Genomic DNA, 22,324 nt, shown 5'->3' with positions numbered 1-22,324 from the left:
AAACATCAAGTACACATACACAACCATATGTACCAGGCATTAACAAAGCCAGACAGCTCATGAATTGCATTGCATATCAGTATTCATCCACATTAAACTTAATAGAAACACACATATATTTACTCATCAATGTCCAGGATACCTTCGTTAACTGCTGCAACAGGCGAGTTTGATTCATGTGAGGACAGTAGGTAAACCGTGAGTGTGGCTCAAATGTATTTTGGCCTGGATAGCATAAGAAGTTCGTCAGCATGGTGCAGAGAAAGAATATCGAGGTAAAAATATTGAATTGCACAAATATCGTGTTAAAAATATCATGGATCAGGAATATCAACAGTAAAATCATCATGGTCAAGAATATCGATTTTAGGTAAGTAATATTGATTTAAAAAATATTGAAGTGTTTAATATCATTTGTAAAAATATAGTTGTTACATGTGTGTGATATTTGTTTTTTGTATAAGAATTGTTTATATTTTTATTATATGTGTTAAAATTTTAGTAGTTAACACCTTTTTTTAATTGACTTTTATGTTTTTAGTCTCGTAGCGGGTGGTGGGTTTATAGGGAAAAGGGTGGGAAGTAATTTAATTATACAAAAGTTATTGAATATTTATAGTAGTTATTAATTTTTTTATTCGAATTTTCTATTTTTAGTTCCGTAGTGGGTTGTGGGTTTATAGGGGAATAGTGTGGGAAGTAATTTAATGATATAAAATGTATTGAATACTTTTTATTGAATAATAATTGTGGAAATTAATGTATTAATTAATAATTGTTTAATAATTAGTTGTTAACTAATTTAAATAATTAATTATTGAAATTGTGTAATTATTTTAGGTGTGTTTTGTGGTGTTTATAGGTGTAAATGGTGTGAAGGGTGGGAAGTATTTTATTTTTTATTGATGAATTATTAATTAGTTGTTAATTCATTTAAAATAATTATTTAGTAATTAATTATGGTAATTGTGTAATTAATTTTAGGTGTGTGTTGTGGTGTTTATAGGTGTAAATGGTAGGAAGTAATTTTGTTTAGTGATGAATCATTAATGAGTAGTTAATTAATTTAAATTAGTAATTAATAATGATAACTGTGTAATTAATTTTAGGTATTTGTTGTGGGGTTTTTACAGGTGTAAATGGAGGGAAGAGTGGGAAGTAATTTATTTTTTATTGCTATGTTATGTTATCATAATTTACAATGCTTAGCTACTCAAAAGAGTGTCCTGGTGCGGGCCCAAGAGTCAACAACAGGAGGGAAGGAGGCGGTAGAGACAGAGAACCAGCTCAGTTGAACAGGAAAGTTTTCAGTTTCTTCCTAAATTGAGTATGGTTCTTTAAGCTTTAATAATAATAATAATAGTAATAATTATTGATGAATTATTAATTAGTTGTTAATTAATTTAAATTAGTTAATTAGTAATTCATTATGGTAATTGTGTAATTAATTGTAGGTGTGTGTTGTGGTGTTTATAGGTATACATGGTGTGGAGGGTGGACATTAATGTATGTTTTATTTATGAATTATGATTTTTTCATTAAGTAATCTAAATTAATTCGTTATTAATTAATAACCGTTATTGCGTAATACATTTTAGGTGTGTTTTGTGGATATTACAGTGTTAAAATATGTGTACTCAATGAATGTTTAGTATCTTTTTTTTAATAATATATTTTAAATTCATTATTAATTATGTTAATTGTGGAAATGCAATTCAATAGAAATGTTGATGTCTTTTTTTATTTGTGTGGCATTGTAGGGTAGTAAATAAAATAAATACATTTATGTTTTAAATAATGTGTTTGTTAATATTTGTTCCTTTTTATTATTTTTTATATCATATTTGTAGGTTTTTGTTATATGTAACTAACATTATAACATGTTTATTATATTTAATTCATATTTTTAAAATATTGTTTATTTATTTTTAAGATTTTTTATTGTTTAAATGTTATTAGTAATTTTAGTTTTTCTGATATCTAATACTTTCCCTACTGTTGCACTCACTGGAGTGGGAATAGTAATGTTTACCCCTCCGCTATCCAGCACTTTTCCTACTGGTGTACTCACTGGAGTGGGAATAGTCATTTTTACCCCTCCGCTATGCAATACTTTCCCTACTCTTGCACTCACTGGAGTGGGAATAGTAATTTTTACCCCTCTGCTATCCAGCAATGTCCCTACTGTTGCACTCTTTGAAGTGGGAATAGTAATTTTTACCCTTCCGCTATCCAGCACTTTCCCTACTGTTGCACTCACTGGAGTGGGAATAGGATTTTTTACCCCTCCGCTATCCAGCACTTTTCTTACTGGTGTACTCACTGGAGTGGGAATAGTCATTTTTACCCCTCCGCTATCCAATACTTTCCCTACTCTTGCACTCACTGGAGTGGGAATAGTAATTTTTACCCCTCTGGTATCCAGCCATGTCCCTATTGTTGCACTCTGAAGTGGGAATAGTAATTTTTACCCTTCGGCTATCCAGCACTTTCCCTACTGTTGCACTCACTGGAGTGGGAATTGTATTTTTTACTCCTCCGCTATCCAGCACTTTCCCTACTGTTGCACTAACTGGAGAGGCAATAGTAATTTTTACCCCACCGCTATCCAATACTTTCCCTACTGTTGCACTCACTGGAGTGGGAATAGTCATTTTTACCCTTCTGCTATCCCTACTGTTGCACTCACTAGAGTGGGAATAGCCTTTTTTTCCCCCTCCGATATCCAACATTTTCCCTACTGTTGCAATCACTGGAGTTGCAATAGTAAATTCAATTCTTCTGCTATTCAACATTTACCCTATTTTTGCACGCAATGGAGTAGGAATAGTAAATCTTACCCCTCCGCTTTCCAACACTTTTCCTACTGTTTCACTTATTGTAGTTGGAATAGTAAATTTAATTGTTTCGCTATCCAACATTTTCCCTACTGTTTTTTTAATTTTAAATTATTGATATATGTATATATTTTATTTTTATATAATTTAACATTTTAAAAGTTAAATAGAGATAATAGTTAATACATTATTTTAAAGTAAATATATGCATATGTATAAATTATTATGTTTGTGTGTTTATATTTATTAAATTAAGTTACATTTTTATATTTAGTTCAAATATATATTAAATATAATTAATTTTGTTAAAGATAATATTAATATTTTAATACACATATATATTTTATATATTTTTTAATCAATAATTTTTACATCTATATTTTTTACTTCGATACTTTTGATTAGATATTTTTGTACTTACCTGTTTAAGTATAGGGAGTCGATATTTCTAATATCTATATTTTTTTTCTTCAATGTTTTTACCATCGATATTCTATCAGTGAACCCTTCAGCATAATATGATAGCTGATCTCTACAATAAGTAAGGTCTTCTAGCCATTGTTGCTGCTGTGGTACATTTCTGCTATCCCAGCGTTGTGCGACCTTCCTTTTCGCCAAGACAAAAGCAATCAACACCAGCCTCCTATTCTGCGGCTGCAAATGCCCCGCTAGGCTCAGTAAGCATTTTTGTTGTGTGCAAACCTGCGGTTCCATTACAATATCAGTTAGGGTCTAGGTAACCTGCTCTCAAAAGTTATGAACCCCCCCACATAGCCAGACTAAATGTGTAAAGTCTGCCTCATGTATCATACATCTTGTACAATCGTCTGATTCTCACAACCCATACCTCTTTAACTGTTTGGGTGTATAATACAGTTGCTGGAGAAACTTAAAATGAATGTTTATCGCAGATTACAATTTGCTGTCAACAACCCAGTGACAGAGGAACAGTGATCCCAGTCCTTCTCTGTGAGTGGTGTATCTAACACAATATTCTATTTTTTCTTAGTCTTACAGAGTATTGGCGCATTGTCTACCTGGATGGAAGTGTATAGTCTAGTTACTAAGTTCATATGGAAGGGACCCGTCAGCATGACTTGGAGGGATTTCAAGGTTAATGGTTCTTCTGAATGTCGTGCGTTAAAGACTTTAAATGCTTTCATCAACCTGTAATATTTAGTAAACCACTAATGGAGAGCATGTCTGACAAGCCTGAACCTCTTCCAATGTAATGAATGCACCTTCCGGGTATGCGTCACCCATTGTCACTATGCCAATATCCACCAGTATGGGGAGTGCCCGAGGCTCTTGCGACACCGAAATATCGGGATGCTGAGCCAGTGCAAGGTTCGAAGCATATAGAGGGAGTTTCCCTGCCCGCTCAGCTAACGCCTGCCACGCCTGTGCTGTATAGTCTATTGTGCTCATCTCACGACGAGGGAACACAGGTTGCGCCCTGTGAAGCAAGGCAGTCAGCGGGTCAGGATGTATTTCATCTGCTTCCACCGCAACGTGTAGCAAAAATGGTGGGGGAAGAAACAATATTGTGCAAAATGAGCCTGTGCACTCAAATAATATAGGTATAGGTCATGTGCCCCCAAGCACAGAGTACGGCCTTGTGAGGACCTCCCATCTGCATCGCGATTGTTTACCCGCCCAAGCCATCCGGGTCAAAATAGAGTGTATTTTCCCAAAACAAATCTTTGGGAGCCTGATTGGAATATTAATGAGCAGATATAGAAACTTCAGAAGGACTGTCATTTTAATGACAGCTATTGCATCCGCTAACAACAGTGGTAGTTTGATCCATCTGTCCACCTGTTATTCCATGTCCTCTACCGCACTACCGGAATTCTCCCTCACGACAATCTCAGGATCTTTGTGGATCCATACACCCAGATACTTCACCGGTTCCACCGTCCACTCCGAGTGCATTCTCTGTGTTAATGGGAAGATCAGTGATTTATCTCAGTTAATCGTGAGACACGACAGCTGCTCATAGACTATGTACTCTCTAAAAAACCCATGTAGCTTTGCTTCTGGATTGCGAACATACAACACCATGGCGTCCGCATACATGGATATTACCAGGGGTGACTACTGGAATCCCAACGCTGCACGCAAATGCTTTTGCCTTATAACACATGCCAGTGGCTACATAACAAACGCAAACAGCAGAGGCGAGACCGGACAGCCCTGCCGTGTTCCCTTACATATTAATATGAGTTTGGAGTGGCAATTGTTCACCCATACTCTAGCCATTGAGCACTATATAGCAGCTCCAACCATTGTATAAATGCGAACAGTAGTCCCATTCGTCTCAATACATCGAACATAAACCCCCATTTGATGGAATCAAAGGCTTTCGCCGCATAAAGCAGCAACATCCGGATCAACATCCGGATCAATTTGATGCATGACCGCAAACAATATGTGTAGGTTATGCATGGTGGAACGGGTCGGAACAAAGCCCAACTGGTCTGGTAGAACCAGTGCCGGTATCCGCGGGCGCAGCCTAGCCGCTACCATTTTTGCCAGGATTTTGGTGTCTATGTTTAACAATGGGAGTGGACGATATGACTCACAGCGCTCTGGGTGTTTGCCTGACTTTAGTAGAGTAAAAATTAGCACCTCACATAGCGTGGGTGGCAGCATTTTATTCGTATAGGCTCCGCAATACATGGTATGTAGATGGGGAGCTAGCAAGTCCACAAACGTTTTATAGAATTCACCCAGCAAGCCGTGGCTACCCGATGCCTTTCCTGGAGGAGAGCGTCTGTATCGCCTCCTTTACCTCATCAACTGCAAATTCTTGCATCAGGTCCTCCCTTTGCCGCAGGGATAGCCAAGCAAGCACGACCTCTTCAGAAAAGGCGAGTATTTCTTTGCCTTGTGCATCCTCCCACTTGCCATATAGTACATAAGTATGTCATGAACAGATCAAGCCATCCTCCCACTCCAATTCCGTACTGTATTCTTGCATCCGCTTGGACCTAATTTTTACCGCCAGTGTGTGACTCGGGTGACCACCCGGCCCATTCGCCCTTGCAACCCAGCACCGAGACATGTGTTTGATCTCTTGGTCTGCTGTTTCATTATACTCTGTGATCTTCTCCCTGATTTCCACTAATATTTCCTTTTTGTGAGTAGCAGCATATACATTTTCTAAACTAATGAGGGATTTTTCTAACCTGCTCATCCAGGATAGGAGATCGTTTAGCACACCTGCCCGCAGACCAATACATGTCCCCCTAATTGTAGCCTTAAATGCCCCCCACAGTGTTCCTGCTTCTTCCACGGTGCCCTCATTTTCAAGAAAGTACAGCTCAATAGCCTGATGTACCCCCTCTCTAAAAATAGGATCCAGGAGTGATGATGGCTGCGGTCACCATTGAAAGGGCTGGCATAGATGTGTGCTGATACCCATGGTCAGTACCACTGGGGAATGATGCGAGAGAGTGCACAGAGATGTATCAATCCCTTGACCCATGGTGCAGTCATGTCAGAGATCAGCCAATAATCCAACCTGGACTATATTTTATGTACAGAGGAGATGTGTGTGCCCTCCCCCCCTTGGGGTTCCGCATTATCCACATATAAAGTTTATATATGTTCATAATATCATGTATGACCTGCGCCGATCTTTTCCTCTGCCATGTCGTGGTTGCACTTTGATCCATGATAGGATCCAGATACATGTTCATGCCCCCCACCCATAAGAATACCCCTGGTTGGAGTTCGAACAATTTGTTCTCCAATCTATCATAAGATGCCGGGTCATCTACATTAGGCCCATATGTTGTAAGAATAGTAAGATTTGTACCTCAGAGGCCCCCTGAATGACCAGCATGTTTGAGCACCAGCGATGTACCATGCCTGAAAAAACAAACAACTGCCTGTTCTCCACTCCCACTTTAACATCCCAATCATGCCAAAGACACTCCCACAGAACAGTTGCAACCAGCATTCAAAATGTATTGGGGAACACCTTCAAGGGGGGCTAGATACCCGTTCTCCTACTCACATAGCGGATCGGGCCGCAACATCATTGTTAGTTAGTGAACATCTTCATAAACTGCTTTTACCTTAAATTACCAACATAGGTACAACTCCTATGCAAAATCGTAACTCAGCCCATATCATCTGCAGTCTCCACCCCTCCCAGATTCAGGCCCCAGCATTACAATAGGGCTGGACCTGTGGATTGCAAAAAAATGATGGATTTAGGCTCATATCTCTGTACTGGGGTGAATGTATGACATTGTTCTGCATTCTGTCCATCAACTGTGGTTTTTGCATTTGTCACCCGAGTGGGATGGGTATGCTCAGGCGTGGGTCCCATGCACTCCACACCACTGGATTCAAGCAAGCCGGGCTGAAGACGGCTGGAATGCCAGAAACCGGTCCTCGGAAGCTTGTTTCCGGTCCAGGGAAGGCATGGCTTGGCAGTTCGGGCTGGACTGTTCCCATTAAGGCACAGGGTCAGACGGATTTGCATATGGCCATGTCTGAACTGGGGTGGTGTGGAGTGCAAAAAAACGATGGATTTGGGCCCAGATCTCTGTACTGGGGTGAATGTATGACATTGTTCTGCATTCTGTCCATCAACTGTGGTTTTTGCATTTATCCCCTCGAGTGGGATGGGTATGCTCAGACGTGAGTCCCATGCACTCCACACCACTGGATTCAAGCAAGCCGGGCTGAAGACGGCTGGAATTCCAGAAACCGGTCCTCAGAAGCTTGTTTCCGGTCCAGGGAAGGCATGGCTTGGCCGTTCGGGCTGGACTGTTCCCATGAGGCACAGGGTCAGACTGATTTGCATATGGCCATGTCTGAACTGGGGTGGTGTGGAGTGCAAAATAACGATGGATTTAGGCCCAGATCTCTGTACTGGGGTGAATGTATGACATTGTTCTGCATTCTGTCCATCAACTGTGGTTTTTGCACTGGACCTGTGTATCCACCGACCTTAATATCACCCACCAGGCCATTTTAAACAGATATACTTAAATCATGCTGTCATGAGATACCATGGGGCTATACAAGCACAACTCTGTATTGCCTACCCAAACAGTAAGCTCAGATAGGGCAGTCCAATGATCCGTAAGCTCGCACCTCATAGTTCTTGGATACCATCAGTCATATAGTTCCAGCTTTGAACACCCCCATTCACCATTGCAGATGACCATCTGTTCCAGCATGCAGTATACTGCCTTTTCAAAGCGTGCACTAATTTGAAATGACTCACCCCAGCTGCGATGACTCCGACCGCGTGGGGGAAGGGAAACACCTCAGATTCTTTTGTTTAACTTTCACCTGCTTAAGGAAGTCCTGAGCCGCTTTCAGCATTGGGAAAAATGTCATCTTGCCATCATGCGTGATCCGCAACCTCACAGGGTACAGCATTGTGGGGAGGATTTCCAGCTCATGTAACCTCCTCTTGATGGTAGCAAACTTCCTGCGTGCCACCTGGACCATGATGGTAAAGTCTGGTAAAAAAGAAACCATGCTTCCCTGATAGCTGGTCTGTTGTTTTTCCCTTGCCAGTCGCTGCAGGGCAACACGATTTTGATAGTTCAAGATTCTAGCCACAATAGGCCATAGCGGCATGCCTGGTGGTGGTGTGGGAGCCAGCGATCTGTGCTTTCTCTCAATGATTGGTACTTGTGAAAAGTTCTCCACACCAAATACGTCTTTGAGCATTGCCTCGATGTAATCTTTGAGTCAGAATGTATTAGTGCTTTCTGGAACCTCCATTATTCACAGATTGTTGCGCCGGGAGCACGCCTCCAAATCTTCATTCTTTGCTCTTTTGACCTCTAAAATCGTTTCCATATTGCGGCACTTATCTGCTGTCACATGCAATTCATCTTCGACAGTAGAGATGCGCTGTTTCGTGGTGTCTAGGCATACTCCTTGCTTGTCTAACTTGGCGGCCGTACTGTCCATTCTGATCATGAGAGTGTCTATCTTCCCATCAATGGCCTGCAGACTTTGCTGCATCGCCAGTAGGGTTGCCCCCAGTGATGACCAGCACGGTTGCTCCGTCTGCAGCGCAGTGTCTGAATGTGCCAAGGTAGGTCTCGAAGACCGTCGGTATTCAAATGAAAATTTGGATTGCTGTATGAAGGACTTGCCCATGGTCTTGGTTCCACGTCAGCCAGCCAACTCAAGGAGTATTATACGAAACACACAGCTTTTCGAGGCAATTCTCGTCCTCACTCCTCAGCCTTCTGCTGCACACACTCATACTGCCAACACATGCCAACACCCCCACAGGTGTCTGAAACTGCTATTCGTATGGTCACACCGCAGTGAAGGTACATAGGGTTCCAGGCGCAGGGGTGCAGCCACCACTAGTATACATCACCACCCCATGTCAGCCGTATCTAGGATCATGAAATGGGAGGCGTGGGTCAAGGCGCGCGGGACCCACCAGTCTGCCCCCAGTGTAGCTCCGCTAATGCGCATAGGGGATTATCTTCTGGCCCAAGCACTTTGTTTCCTCATGCTGCTCATTGCGACCTTCCACAACCGCTGACCGCCATACCTTGCAACCATCGCTGTAGTGCAATACTTTGTGCTGCACGCGATCCGAAGTGCACTCCCTGCAGTCGTTTCACTTTATCAATGTAGTAGGTTGCTCCTGCCATCCTAGCACCCCACCGTGGCGCAGCTTGCCTCCATGGACGGCGCTGAGATTGTGGACGCAGCCTAGCAGGCCGCCACTGTGCGCGCACCCCTTGTACTATGCTGAGCTCTTCCCAGGCCAGTGCCGCGGCTTGCAGTCAGGTCGCTGAACCCCAGCCTGCCGTTCACTCACAGGGGTCTCTGCGCCTTTTAACTCCAGCACAGTCCAGGCCTAGATTCCAACCGCCATCTTGTCATGAGTCACCAGCCAGTATGCACCCCTCTAGACTGCATCATTGTGGTCCACATATATTCTGCTGCACTGTGCTAGTTTTAAAACTTAAAGATGCATGCCGGACCTGCAGATAATTACTGGACACTGGGTCCAGCCGGCAGAGCAGTACTATTGTGCGACCACCTCTAGCGCCCCCCTGGTCACTCGCCTTAACAGGGCAAAAGGCAGCGAAGGCTCTGAAGAAACTGGTGGCCCAGTTATCTGGCCCACTTGACACAAGGCAGCACGAGCAGCCCGCTCCCCGATCTTGAGTCGCTGCAAGGAAGTCTTATGGGAGCTTCAAAGCAGGATGAGTGTGGCCAGAGCATGGCCACACTCTTGCCTTGCTTTGTCAGGTAGGTCACTACCCCCCCCCCACTGCTGCTCCACCAGCGCTCTTAGTGTTTTGTGCCCTGTGATCCTCTGTGCCCCACTGACTATTCTTTTTTCCCTTCTCGTGTAACCAGTCTACTTTTGTTCCTTATTCCTCCGTGATCCTCTGTACCCCACTGTCCATTTTAATTTGTTCCCCTTTCTTGTGTGACTTTTTTGCCTTGTTCTTCCGTGCCCATTCTTCGCAGTTCCCACCGCTGCTGCCCCTGCGGTCCCACCCCGTGCGCATTTGCTGCCCCCTGCCACCCGCCTCCCGCCTCCCAGCTGCTCCTCTCCCACCTCCCCTTAAAATGGCGGCCGCTGTGCGGCCCGCAGCTGGCAAGCCGCTGGCGCACCTAAGGCGCGCCTAAGGCAAGCCCGTCTGTGCCCATCCGTGCCTGGACCGCGCCCAGTGCCTGAACCCGGCCCCCTCACCAACCACGAAGACCGCCTCCGATATGACGCCAGCACGCCCATCACTCTCAACCCAGGACGGACCCCCACCTGCTGCAGGGCTACCCCGAAGCACACCCACGGTCTCTTCGCCTGCGAGAACTGCAGCTTCTCCTGCATCAAAGACACAGAGACTCCTGCCACAACAGAACACAACAAGCTCCGATGCATCCTGATCAACACATGCTCTGCACGCAAATACGCCGTCGAGCTCTGGGACCTAATCGACACCGTATCACCAGACATCGCCTTCCTGACTGAGACCTGGATGAACGAAGCCTCCTCTCCAGACATCGCCATAGCCATCTCCAGCAGATACAAGATACAAGATACAAGATCGCCCGCAGAGACCTCACCAACGGAGTCGGAGGAGGAATCGCCATCGTCCACAAGAAGACCATCAGGTTCTCAACAAACACATCCACTTCTAGATCCACATGGACCCCAAGACCACCCTAAGAGGCTCCCTCGTCTACAGACCACCCGGAGTCTTTTCTGTCCCGGGAGCTTCTCCCCTTTCTGCATGTCCATAAGATGCTTATATTTTACTGAAATTTGCTTCCTGTACTTTTCCCTTATCAGTAACCACTTTTCAAATTGTGTTACATTTCTATTGACTTGCAGCCAAACTTATTAGATAAAGAGCCCATTATCTAGTGTTATCATTCTGTTTCAGATATATTAAATTCCCTTATAAGCGTACCAAATGACTTGATTCCCTTCTCTTCAAATAGGTCTCTCATCTACTGTGCCCTTTCTTCGTCCATACCTGAAATTCAATGTATCCATTGCTTTTATATTGTCAGGGTTGTACACGATTTTCGTGAACAGTGAAGGGAAGCTAGTCCATCCCAACTTTGCCACCAATCTGCCCCATTCCACTAATGTATCTCTTTTAACTGTTGAGGATCAGAGTCCCTATGATCTATTTTTCTTGTCCTGCTAGGGAACTTTTCAATAATGAGTTTTGTTAACAATTGGTCTATAGAGCTCCACAGACTTTCGTTTTTTACCCTGCCTGATAATAGCTCTTTTAAATTAGGGAGAATACTTTTCCTTCCCCTTGGGATCAGAGGTAATGGTGGTTCACCTTTCACTAGGGGCTGTCACAGGAAGCAAGGGTGGTTAGTGATATGAAGACAAGGAAGTCCCCTTATTTCTTAAGACATCCGTAACCCACTACAGTTAAAATAACACTGTTGTTGGAACAGATTTACTTTGACAACCCTCGAGGGTCTAATACCCCAAAACAGCACAGCTGCATACCAACGTAATCACAACTTCATCATGCATTGGTTCCTGCAATAGGGTGCCTGGAGGCAAGGATCAGAGAATTCACACTGCCTGTCTGCCATCTAATTCTAGAAGGTAGTAGGCAACCTACGGAGAGGAAGTCAGATAGCCGACAGTTCCACAGGGGTGGCTGCAGGAATCAACCAGAGAGAGCAAACACTGCGATGGAAAATACCAACTGTAAGGTGCATAGCTTTCACCTGAAAGCCAGGACATGGCCCAATGTCTTCAGCCAATCCAACAATCCTACCTTTGGTACATGAGCACATCGGTTATGTCAAACTCCGCCAAGCAAGGGAGGGGCGCAGTCTGGGACTAGAGGCAAGGTGAACTCAGTCAAACAAAGAGTCATACAGTGCCCCTGATCTCTTGGAAACTCATATATCCAACTATGGGCCCGGATGAAATTCCGATGAAGGTAATTAAAAAGGAACCACTCTTGTGGGCCACGTTTTTAACTTTTGTTAAGCTCAGGGGAAGACATTGCCGTCGTGGTCTAGAAGTATTTTAACCCCCCTACACAAAAAGGGCCCTACAACTTATCCGGGTAATTATAGGCAAATAGCTTTATTAGATGCAGTGGGGAAATTATTTGCAATCTGTATTCTCGATCATCTCACGGAATGGGTCATGGAGAATAAGGTCCTCCCTAAAGAACAAGCAGGTTTTAGAAAAAATCATTCCACCCTGGATAATATCACTGTGTTTAAATTAATAGAGGAGAAATATACACTATATCGTAGGTCAAATGTGTACATGGCCTTCATAGATTTTTCTACGGCCTTGGGTAAGGTAGACTGGCCGCTTCTTTGGAGGAAACTACAAAATATGGGATTGCCTGCTCCCCTGTTGTCCTTAATTATCGCATTACATTCTCAAACCTGGTGACAGGTATTAAACCAAGGATTAACATCTGTAATTCCCATAGAAAATGGTTTGAAACAAGATTGTTTATTAGCCCCGCTACTATTCTCCTTATATTTAGCAGATTTACCTGACTGTCTTTCTCAGTGAGAGGGCGATGCTCCTAAGATAGGCAGCGGTCCTTTCGCATGTCTCCTTTATGCAGACGATATAGTAGTGATGGATCTTACTCCTATAGGGCTAAACAAAAAGTTATCATCATTACAGAACTATACAGCAGATAATTTTTTTTAGATCAATGTTTCCAAAAGTAAAATGTTAATCATGAAAGGTGACAGAAGCAGAAAAATTAAGTAAATTTAATTGGCATATTGGTCTTGAAAAGTTGGAGGTGGTTGATTCATATTTATATCTAGGGAAAATAATTGCGAGCAATAAAAAGAATAAACTTCATATCGATCACAGCTCCTGTAAAGCTATGCCCCACGCTACTGGTCTGCGCATTTTTTATAGTACAATGGGTAGAAGGCATTTTTTACATCCACTGATAGTGTTTAACCCCATGCACGCTGCATGAATTTTCGTGCTGTGTGGGAGTTTTAAACAGCGGAGGGGATTCGGACGGCCCCCAGCCGTCGTGCGCACACTCCCACTGTGACGCATGACGGCTGCGGGCCGTCCCGAGCACCGAAGGGGTTAAAGCAAAAATTCCATCAACATTACTTTATGATATTGAATCAATCCCTGTAAAGGATTGGAGTTTTTTAGAGAGGATAGGCCAGATTTTACGTAAATTGTGTACTTTTAATACGCTAGTTCTTACAGCTGCTATTAGATCGGATTTTGGACTGGTAAGCACCTATATTCAAGGCATTTCCAGAGTTTTGTGTTGGGGTTACCAGTTAAAAAAGAGGTTTCATGCGTAAGGAAATTTTTGGTGGTATGGGGGGAAATACTCTTCATATTGAGACGTCTCTCTAGCACTTACATTTTTTGTGTTCAGGAAGAATCTATGATTTCCCTTCTGCTATTAGAATTTAAATCCTTCGTAAAAAAACTTAAGTGGAAAGATCAGTTTTAATAGAGATATTAAGTTCTGTAATACTAAAGAGAGATTAAAGATAATAGCAAGGACAACTTCCCCAAAACTTAGATCATGAAACAAGACGCTGGTTCTCCTTATTTAGATTAAACCTTCTACCTCTAAATCATTTAACAGCACATTGGTCCCAGATTTCGAAAAATGGAAAACATTGTAATTTTTATGAACTGATCATCCAGAACCTGAATCATGTTTTGTTCGTTTGTCCAGCATTGACCTTTTATAGTCGTCGCTGGCTTAGGCCAATGTTTTTACAAAATGGTTTTAAGGCTGTAGCTTCAGCTCGCAACTTTCTTTTTAGCCCCAAAAAATGAAGCAGTTTGTGTAAAATTGTTCACCTTTTTAAAGGAATTTATGCACATATTTTAATTGTATATTTTTTTAATGGGATATCATTTCTGAGCTGTTGACCCTCTTTGTAGTCGTAATATTCTCTCTTAAATACGAATGTATTTCGCACTGTTCTGTCTGCCATTTTAAAGGCTTTCGCTTATTTAATTTTTAACCTTAATTGTAAATTTGCACATAATCCAGTTGCTTTTTTGCACAATTCAGGATATGCCCTGTTCTCTCATTGTTGGCTGCTAATTTCAAACTTTGCTCCATGAAGTTGCTGTACGTTGTCCTGGTTGCTTAATTTAGGATATGCCCTGTTTCCTCATTGTTGGCTGCTAAATTCCATATTTTACTTCCTGAAACTGATATACGTTGATTTTTTTTTATTCAGACTGCCTTGTCATTACTGCGTTGTCACATGGTTTTATTGCATTCTATGTATTAACTGGTATGTATCTTTTTAAGTGGATCTCATTGGAGTTCCAAAACTTTAATAAACTGAATTGAATTGAATTGAATTGAGTCATACAGTGTGGAGGGCTGACAACCTGCAGCTAGCACAGGTCTCTGATACGTAGGCAAAATATCTAAGGCATTTCTGAGGTAGAAACAATGTATGATATTGTTTTTAAAGCGTATAGTATCAGTACTTATTTGGGTAGGCATAACGACATAGTGGCAGTATGTAAGCGAAATAAATGAAGTTATTAGGATCAATAGCTGATACATTATTGAGGTAGTAACAGCATAAATGTATATGTACATTTTTAACAATACTTAGATACATTTTCAAAGGGTTACATGGGGAGTAAGGGAACAAACATAGGTCCAAAGATTAACTTTGGGGTGCGGGGTGCATAAGCAAAATATATAAAGGCATTAGGAGCAGTAGCTGATACATTGTTGAGGTAGAACACAACATATATACACACACACACACATATATAGTCATAATATTTTAAGAATGCATAGATACATTTCCACAGGTTCCCCAGGGAATAAGTAGACATAGATTAGACCAGGAATTGACAGTTAGCTGCCACGTGCAGTATAATTGTTTGGGTGAGATAGTTCACGAGTAGCTATGGATGGGCCTGTTTGTGGAGCGGGAGTGGAGGCATAAGGGTTTTCCCTGAGATAGTGGTGCTACTGCTAACCTTGAATTTGTGGGTGGCAGCTCGGCTCTGTCAAAGGCTTTAGGAGAGTGTGTTCAAATATTTGCTGGTGAGAAGGAGTTTCAGTTTCATCTTGAAGTGGGGGAGAGATTGATTTTTGCGCAAGTCTTGAGGAAGCAGGTTTCAGATTCTGGGGGCTTTCCCGGGGAAGGAGCAGGCATGAGATTTCTCTTTCTTGAATTTAGGTGGAATCAGGAGAAGGCTGTTTGAGCTTTATAGAGGTCTCCTTTGCCAGGCTTTTGAGAGGTAGGTTGGCTTATCCGTGTGAAGAGCTTTGTGGGTTATGCATGCAGTTTTGAATTTGGCTCTTGCCTCTATTGGAAGCCAATTGAGCTGCTTGAGAGTGGGAGTGATAAGTCCACTCAGTGCCCCGCTACTGAGTACATTCACTGCACTTATCACAATGTCATGGTGCTTGCAAAAGCTTGCTTTCCTTGTGTTTAAATGCACACCTTGGGGAGCCCCAGCCAATGCCTACCCCTCTCCCCCTTGCACTTCAGACTTCAGTGGGTTCCAGGTGAATTGCGCACTAAAACTTGGTCTCTTAAGTATGAGTATAGTGATAATAGTACATACAGCGCTACATACCAAACTAAAAAAAGAGTGATACTCACATGTTAGGGGTGCATGGTGGCCCGAGGGAGGAAACACACAATTATACAGCAGCATTGCTGCCTTTGTAGGTTCAGGCAGATTTATCAGTGGACAGGAGTCAAATCCTCAGTCCTGAGACCCCTCCTCCTCCTGCTTAGCGTAGCTCTCAGGGCTAGCTGCCAGGCTCTATCTTCCTCCCCTGGTAGGCCATGGAACTGTATTACCAATCAAAGTGGCTTTGAAATAAAGCCAAAGAGTGGTTGGCTATGCCCTTAATCATCATGCCCCTGTGCTTTCTGGAAAGCGTGCGCTCGCGAGGGCAGGCTTCTCAAACCAATCCAGGATTTGCCCTAATGCAGCATTAAACTTGAAATTGCATGATAGCAAACCAGAGATTGGCCGGAGCGTGTGAACACAATGCTCCAAAGACTGCCAGAGGGGCTGTGTTGCGTTCCCCCGCTGGGTTCCAGGCCTGAAGTGCACATGACGGATTGGACACAGTCCGAGACCTGTCCAACTCGACATGCGCACTAGACGCCAAGTGATGTGATCTGCATTCACTGCCTTATTGGCCATCACCTGCCTTTAAACGCCCTGCCCCCACAGAGCAGCCAGGGAGCCCACTAGTTTTTGGCCATGGAAAGAAGGATATAATGTATGCAGCTGGTGCCTAGTGGAGCAACGCTCTTCTGTCCCCGAAGAGAAACTACCCTTGGAGAGTAGCCTGGCCGCAGTGTGGAGAGTTGGTTATGAGGGGCTAGGTATGTTTTGGGACACCTATGATTGTTGCATTACCATAGTCCAGCTTGGGGAAGACGAGGGCTTGGGCCACAGCTTTATGTCAACACTGGGTATGAAGGATTTGACTATTCTTAGGTGTTTCAGTGAGTAGAAGGCACTTTTTGCAGAGGTGGTAATATGCTCCTTCATACTTAAGAGACTGTCAAGTGTGATTCCCAGGGATTTGACAGAGGGGGAGATGGACAGCTTACAGTTTAGTGCAGTGATGTTATTAAGCCAGCCAGCTATGGGAAAGGATTTTTCTTTGTGTTGGATAAGGAGGAGTTCTGCTTCGTTGGGGTTGAGATTGAGGTGGCTGCTGGGTAACCAGGATTGAATTGTGTGTAGAGTACAATTTAGGGACTGGATGTCTCTGACTGACTGGATTTTCATGTAGAGTTGAGTGTCAACCTCAGAGGGGTGATAGACAATTCTAGCTTGTTTCAGGATAACTGTGAGAGGTTCAATAGAGAAGTTGAATAGGGCAGGGATCAGGGTTGACCCTTACGGGACACCTTGTGGGACTGGCAATGCATTTGAGATTTCGTTGTTGAATTTGATTAGCTTTGTGCGCTTGCTTAGGAAGGTAGTGAACCACTGAAGGACAGTTCCATTGATGCTTGCTTTTTTCAAGAGGATGTTTAGGAGGATGCCATGGTTAACAGTGTTGAAGGCGGCTGATAAATCTAGGAGGACCAGGAGGCAAGCCTGCCCTTAATCCAGAGATTTGTGGAGATCATCTAAGATGTTCACTATGGCAGTCTCTGTACTGCTGCCTTTCCTAAAACCTGACAGGTGTCAGGTAAGTTGTATTTTTCAATGTGGGTGTTGAGTTGTTAAAGCACACTTTTTTCAATGGTTTTTACGAGCAGAGGGAGGTTAGTTATAGGTATGTAGTTATTAAGGTCATTCAGGTTGGCGTCTCTTTTTTTGATAAGAGGCTTTACTTAACCAAGTTTGAGGGGAGCTAGATTAGTGCTGCTCAATTGGGAGGAGTTGATGATGTTGGTCCATATAGAAGAGGTGATGTGACTGAGCTTTTATACAAGTGCCCCGGGGGAGGATCTGAGATGTGCAATGTCAGCTTCATGTTCCCTAGTATTTTGCAGACATTTTCACAGACATGATTGAATTCAGACCAGGTGAAGGGAGTTGAGGTTAGAGAGCTGTGTTGATGAAGGGGGGATCTGTGTTGATGAGGATGGAACATGAGCTGCATTTAAAGGATGGGATTCGGGAGGGCCCTTTCCACTGGAGGCATCCTTGGTGTAAGGTTGTGGAGGCTCAAGGGAGAGATTGATACTCAATACTTTTTCAGAGAAAAATATTGCAAATTCTTCACAGAGTTTAGTTGTGTTATTAATTGCAAGTTGAGGGAAGGAGAACGTTTGCTGCTTTATGATGTTGAAAAGATCGTTGGATCTGTTTTTGGACCAGTCCAGTTGCTCCCGGAAAAAGGAGGATTTTTCTCTGATGATATTGTTTTGTATTTTTGGAGTTCAGTCCGGAGGATTGAGAGATTGGCTTCAGATGGTTGCTGTCTCCATGTTCTTGCCTCTGAACGGAGTTGACAACTCTCAATGTTTAGGCCGTTATCAAACTAGGATCTGGAGGGGATACTTCTTGACTTCTTGAGTATCAAAGGTGCGATTGCTTTAACGAGTTCTGAACTTTTTGTGTTGTGATGGCCCGCAAGGTCATTGGCAGAGGAGAGGCTGGATTTGGGAGTTGATGTGTGTTTTTAACTCTGCTTGGGGGATTTGGTGGATGTTCTTCATCCAGCGATTATGATGGATGGGTTTGGGGTGGGCCTTTGGATGGAAGGTATTGAGCTGGAACAGAATTATATGAAGATTGTTCCAGTCTGATGGAAGGATGGAGTGCAGGGAAAGCATGTTGTGTTTGAAGATGATTGCATCAAGGGTAGCGCCCTTGTCGTGGGTTTGTTCCTTGCAATGCTAGGTAAGATCGTTCACTTCCAGGAGTGAGGTAAAGGTTAGTACTGTGGGGTGCTTCGCATTGTTCAGGTGTAAGTTAACGTCTCCTAATATAATTTTAGTGCTGCCATTGTTTGAGTTTATTGGTATTAGGTAAGGTAATTCTCAGAGGAATCCAGGATTGTCACCTGGAGGGTGTTAGATGAGATGAAATTTGATGGGGATGGGACCTTTTGAAGAGAGCTAAACTCCTAAATATTCAAAGGAATGGAAGTTGGGTGTGTTGCGGTGTGTAATGCAAAGCTAGTTTTTGTGTATATTGGCTACTCCACCCCCCTTCCCCGCTACCCTGGCGGTCACTGCGAATGATTGAAATTCCTGGGGGATGGGGAGGTCGATGCAGGGGGGTGAATTATCTGTTAACCAAATTTCAGTGAAAAAGCATATGTTGATGCTGTGTTGTAGGATATTGTCCACTATATCACTGGCATGCCTGACTGCTGAGTGGCAGTTCAGGAGCAGGAAGTGGGGCAGTTTAGCCGGCCCTCGTCCACCATTGGTCTGTCATTGTACATTAAAATTTTTCTTCTGCCCACTACAGTGTACAGCATGGGCAGTGTGTCAGCCCACATCATCCACTGGATAACTTGACTGTAATTGTCGGCATTCTGCTCTTTCACAAATAGCACAACCACACACACAAAGTGTGCTTTTTGAGACCCAAACATATTTTTGCTTTTAGCAACTGTTTATTTGTTTATATTGGTGAGGGCTCCCCAGATCCTGCAGCTATACGGTTTTATAAAAACCTGGACAAAACAAATCAAGTGTTGTCAAAGCCAAAAGAATGGCCGCTAACTCCAGATCTATTAGCTTCGCCTATATTTGTTTTCAATTAATATTTTGCTAATTTAAAGTGCAAAAAGAAAGCTTTGTCCTAGCTACATAGTAAAAACAGTGCAAAATGATGTTGTTAGTACTGAAAATATTTAATTATCACTGCCAATAATACCAATTTATTTTATTACCTTAGGAAATGTTCCTCACGAGTAATGGCAGTTAAATCCAACAAATTTAAAATATTGGACTGTGATGTGCATTGACAAAAATTGTCCACTTGTACACACATCCCAGTATTTCACCTTTAAAAATGATTGGCACATTATTTTCTATAGTGCAACTGAAACTAATGTATTACACATCTACCTGAAAAGTTGAATTTTTATTAAACTATAACATTTTCACCTTATTCCTATTTTAGCAATTTTGTGTCATCCAAATATTTACTTTTTTACCTTTCTGACTGAAATATTATATCCATGCACTTTGTTGGGATTTATGGATTACACATCATCAGATACATCTAATTGTGACTTTAAAATGTCAATATCCTGTCTAAGTACATTGTTGTTTGTTTCAAATAACAACAGGTGATCCATGTACCTCCACCCAGACACTCAGGAGAAGAGGGAAGATGAACAGATGAGGTCCCTTGTTGATGTCCGTCTTCCAAATTAAGCCGGCAAGATGGTGCTCCAGTCCAAATATTTGAAATTCTAACTGGGCTCCTTCTAGAGTAACAGTGATTGAAAACTTTATGCAGGATGGTCGGCTTGTTTAGAAGCTTGTCTCAGTCAGCAGTTTTTGCTATGGGCTCCTCACTGAGCATATAACACCTAGTATGAAACGTGTGTGGGATATCATGGCAATCTGAAGACCCTGCGTGTCTCCAGAAACATTGATGCACAGGCGTTTGAAGTGGAGCGAGTAGAACCAGTCTGCTGTTCTGGATCTTGCTCTCGCCAGCAGTAAATTGTAAGTTTGTCTCCTTATTGCCACAGAGTAGCTATTGAAGGAATCAGAAAAGCACTACCTGCAAGACTGATATACTGTGTGTCACCAGAAACACTGCTGAGCTATCGTGCTGTGATTTGTCAGGATAATCTTGAGGATGGTCCTGTTTGGGCGAGTCATGGCATGAGCAACATATGTGGAGAACAACTGCCCTCGGAGACCATGGTCTGCTGGTAATGGGCAGTAGGTTTGTACAAGCAAGCCGATGGCCTCTGGCTAATGATTAGAAAAACAAAGACTCAGTTGGACCTGATCACTGCATACAAACAAATCAAGACTGACAGTGGACAGCTATGGAGGTAAGAGTAAATGGGTGGTGCTTTGGAAATGCATAGTTAATAAAAGTATGACAAACACTGTTGTAAAAACAATGTTCTTCTGGTATCTATTCGTGAAATATCATAGGCTTTGTGTTAAGAAAACAAAGTGGTAAGTTTAGAAACTCAGCATTGCTACATGTCAGATAAAGAAATACAATCCACATAGCAACTATAGCACACTAAAAAACAATTGCAATTGATAACATCTCATTTAAATTAAAAGTTGTTGCAAACTAATTTCGTGACCAGTAGATTTTTAATTATTTTCAATGCAGAGCTCAAAGCTGCCTGCTCTTATTGAAGAGTAGCAGATTGTTCTGCTTGTAACAAAGCGCGTAAGCCATTGGGCCTTCTAGAGCAGCCGAGGATGTTTGCCAATAAAGGCCCAGTAGAGAATAACATTGGTAGCCAATTAGGGCCTCACATAATCTCAAAAACAAATAAGTATGTGTTGTAGAGCAATGCATAAGGTTACAAGAAGCATTAGGAAGCACAACTAATTGTGGAGTGGTGAAGGCTCTCATTGGGATCAATGATTGGGTCAAGTTACTTAGAATAGTGGCCACTGATCAGGGAGCAGCTTCATGTTAACCTACATGAGTTTTAGTACACCAGCAATTCTCCATCTCATTTATTCTTAGTATGCTTGTTTAGTAGTATGTTTTGGCAAAACCCTTATGGTGCATGATTAGTTCCTTGGAGAAACCCTGAAAGAGAAAGTGGGGTGTCCTTCTGCCTTATATTCTCTTTGCCCACCGGGAATCGCCACTGAGATGTTTAGGGTAACCATTGTCACCTCACTTCGATGAAGGAGTTTTGGGAAGGGAACCTGTTGAAGAAAATTATGGTATCAGATCTTCCAGAAATCTTAGAAATTTTATTTAAAACAACAATCAATAGCCAGTGAACGACCTTTGGCATCCGGTACACATAAATGCTAATGCACACAAGTATATAGAACAAATGTATAGGTTTTGACACATAAGCATCAATCGAAATCAGGTGCCTGAAACAGAAACACTGAGAGCATTGTGCATGCAGATAGAACCCGTCAGACAGATCCTATTCGACCTTAAAGAATATACAAAAATCTAAATTTCTGGGCGTTGGGGAAGCTACTTCAGAACGCTCAGTCTCCCTTACTACGGCAAGCATAAAAGTGCGACATTGAACAGCAGATACAACACTGATTAGGACTATGCTTAATATAGACAAATAACATGGAGTCTGTGATCCCAGTAGCGCTAAGGCAATTCGGAAACATTTCACATACCGAGGAAGGAACTCAAGACATGGAGAACCATGTGCTGGAAATTGGCCCAGATAAAGCACAAAGTGATTGATAAACTTCAGGCATATCAAGAAAGACTGAAGACATTGTCTAACTAGATGGAAAACCTTTGTAGAAGCCGAAAAGTCCTCTCCTCTTGCTTTCCCAGAATGGAGAACAACATTTAGATTTTTTGCCTAGCTGTTTTCCCTGATCTCAGGGCTGATCTGCAG

The 22,324-nt window shown here is 42.6% G+C and overlaps 1 protein-coding gene across 1 annotated transcript in view; it reads left to right on the top strand.

Moving 5' to 3' along the window:
- The window catches only part of LOC147728398 (la-related protein 1B-like), a 287,012-nt gene that overhangs the window by 181,516 nt on the left and 83,172 nt on the right, over positions 1-22,324 (top strand). The window contains exon 3 of the mRNA XM_086963793.1: positions 20,078-20,800. Coding sequence (XP_086819919.1) covers positions 20,795-20,800 — 6 coding nt within the window. The 5' untranslated portion in view covers positions 20,078-20,794. The remainder of the gene's footprint in view (positions 1-20,077; positions 20,801-22,324) is intronic.

The sequence above is a fragment of the Lissotriton vulgaris genome, chromosome 3_1 (genome assembly GCF_964263255.1).
Source record: "Lissotriton vulgaris chromosome 3_1, aLisVul1.2, whole genome shotgun sequence".
NCBI lineage: Eukaryota > Metazoa > Chordata > Amphibia > Caudata > Salamandridae > Lissotriton > Lissotriton vulgaris.
The sequence above is the reverse complement of the archived record's forward strand: the minus strand, read 5'-3'. Positions and strand labels throughout refer to the sequence as shown.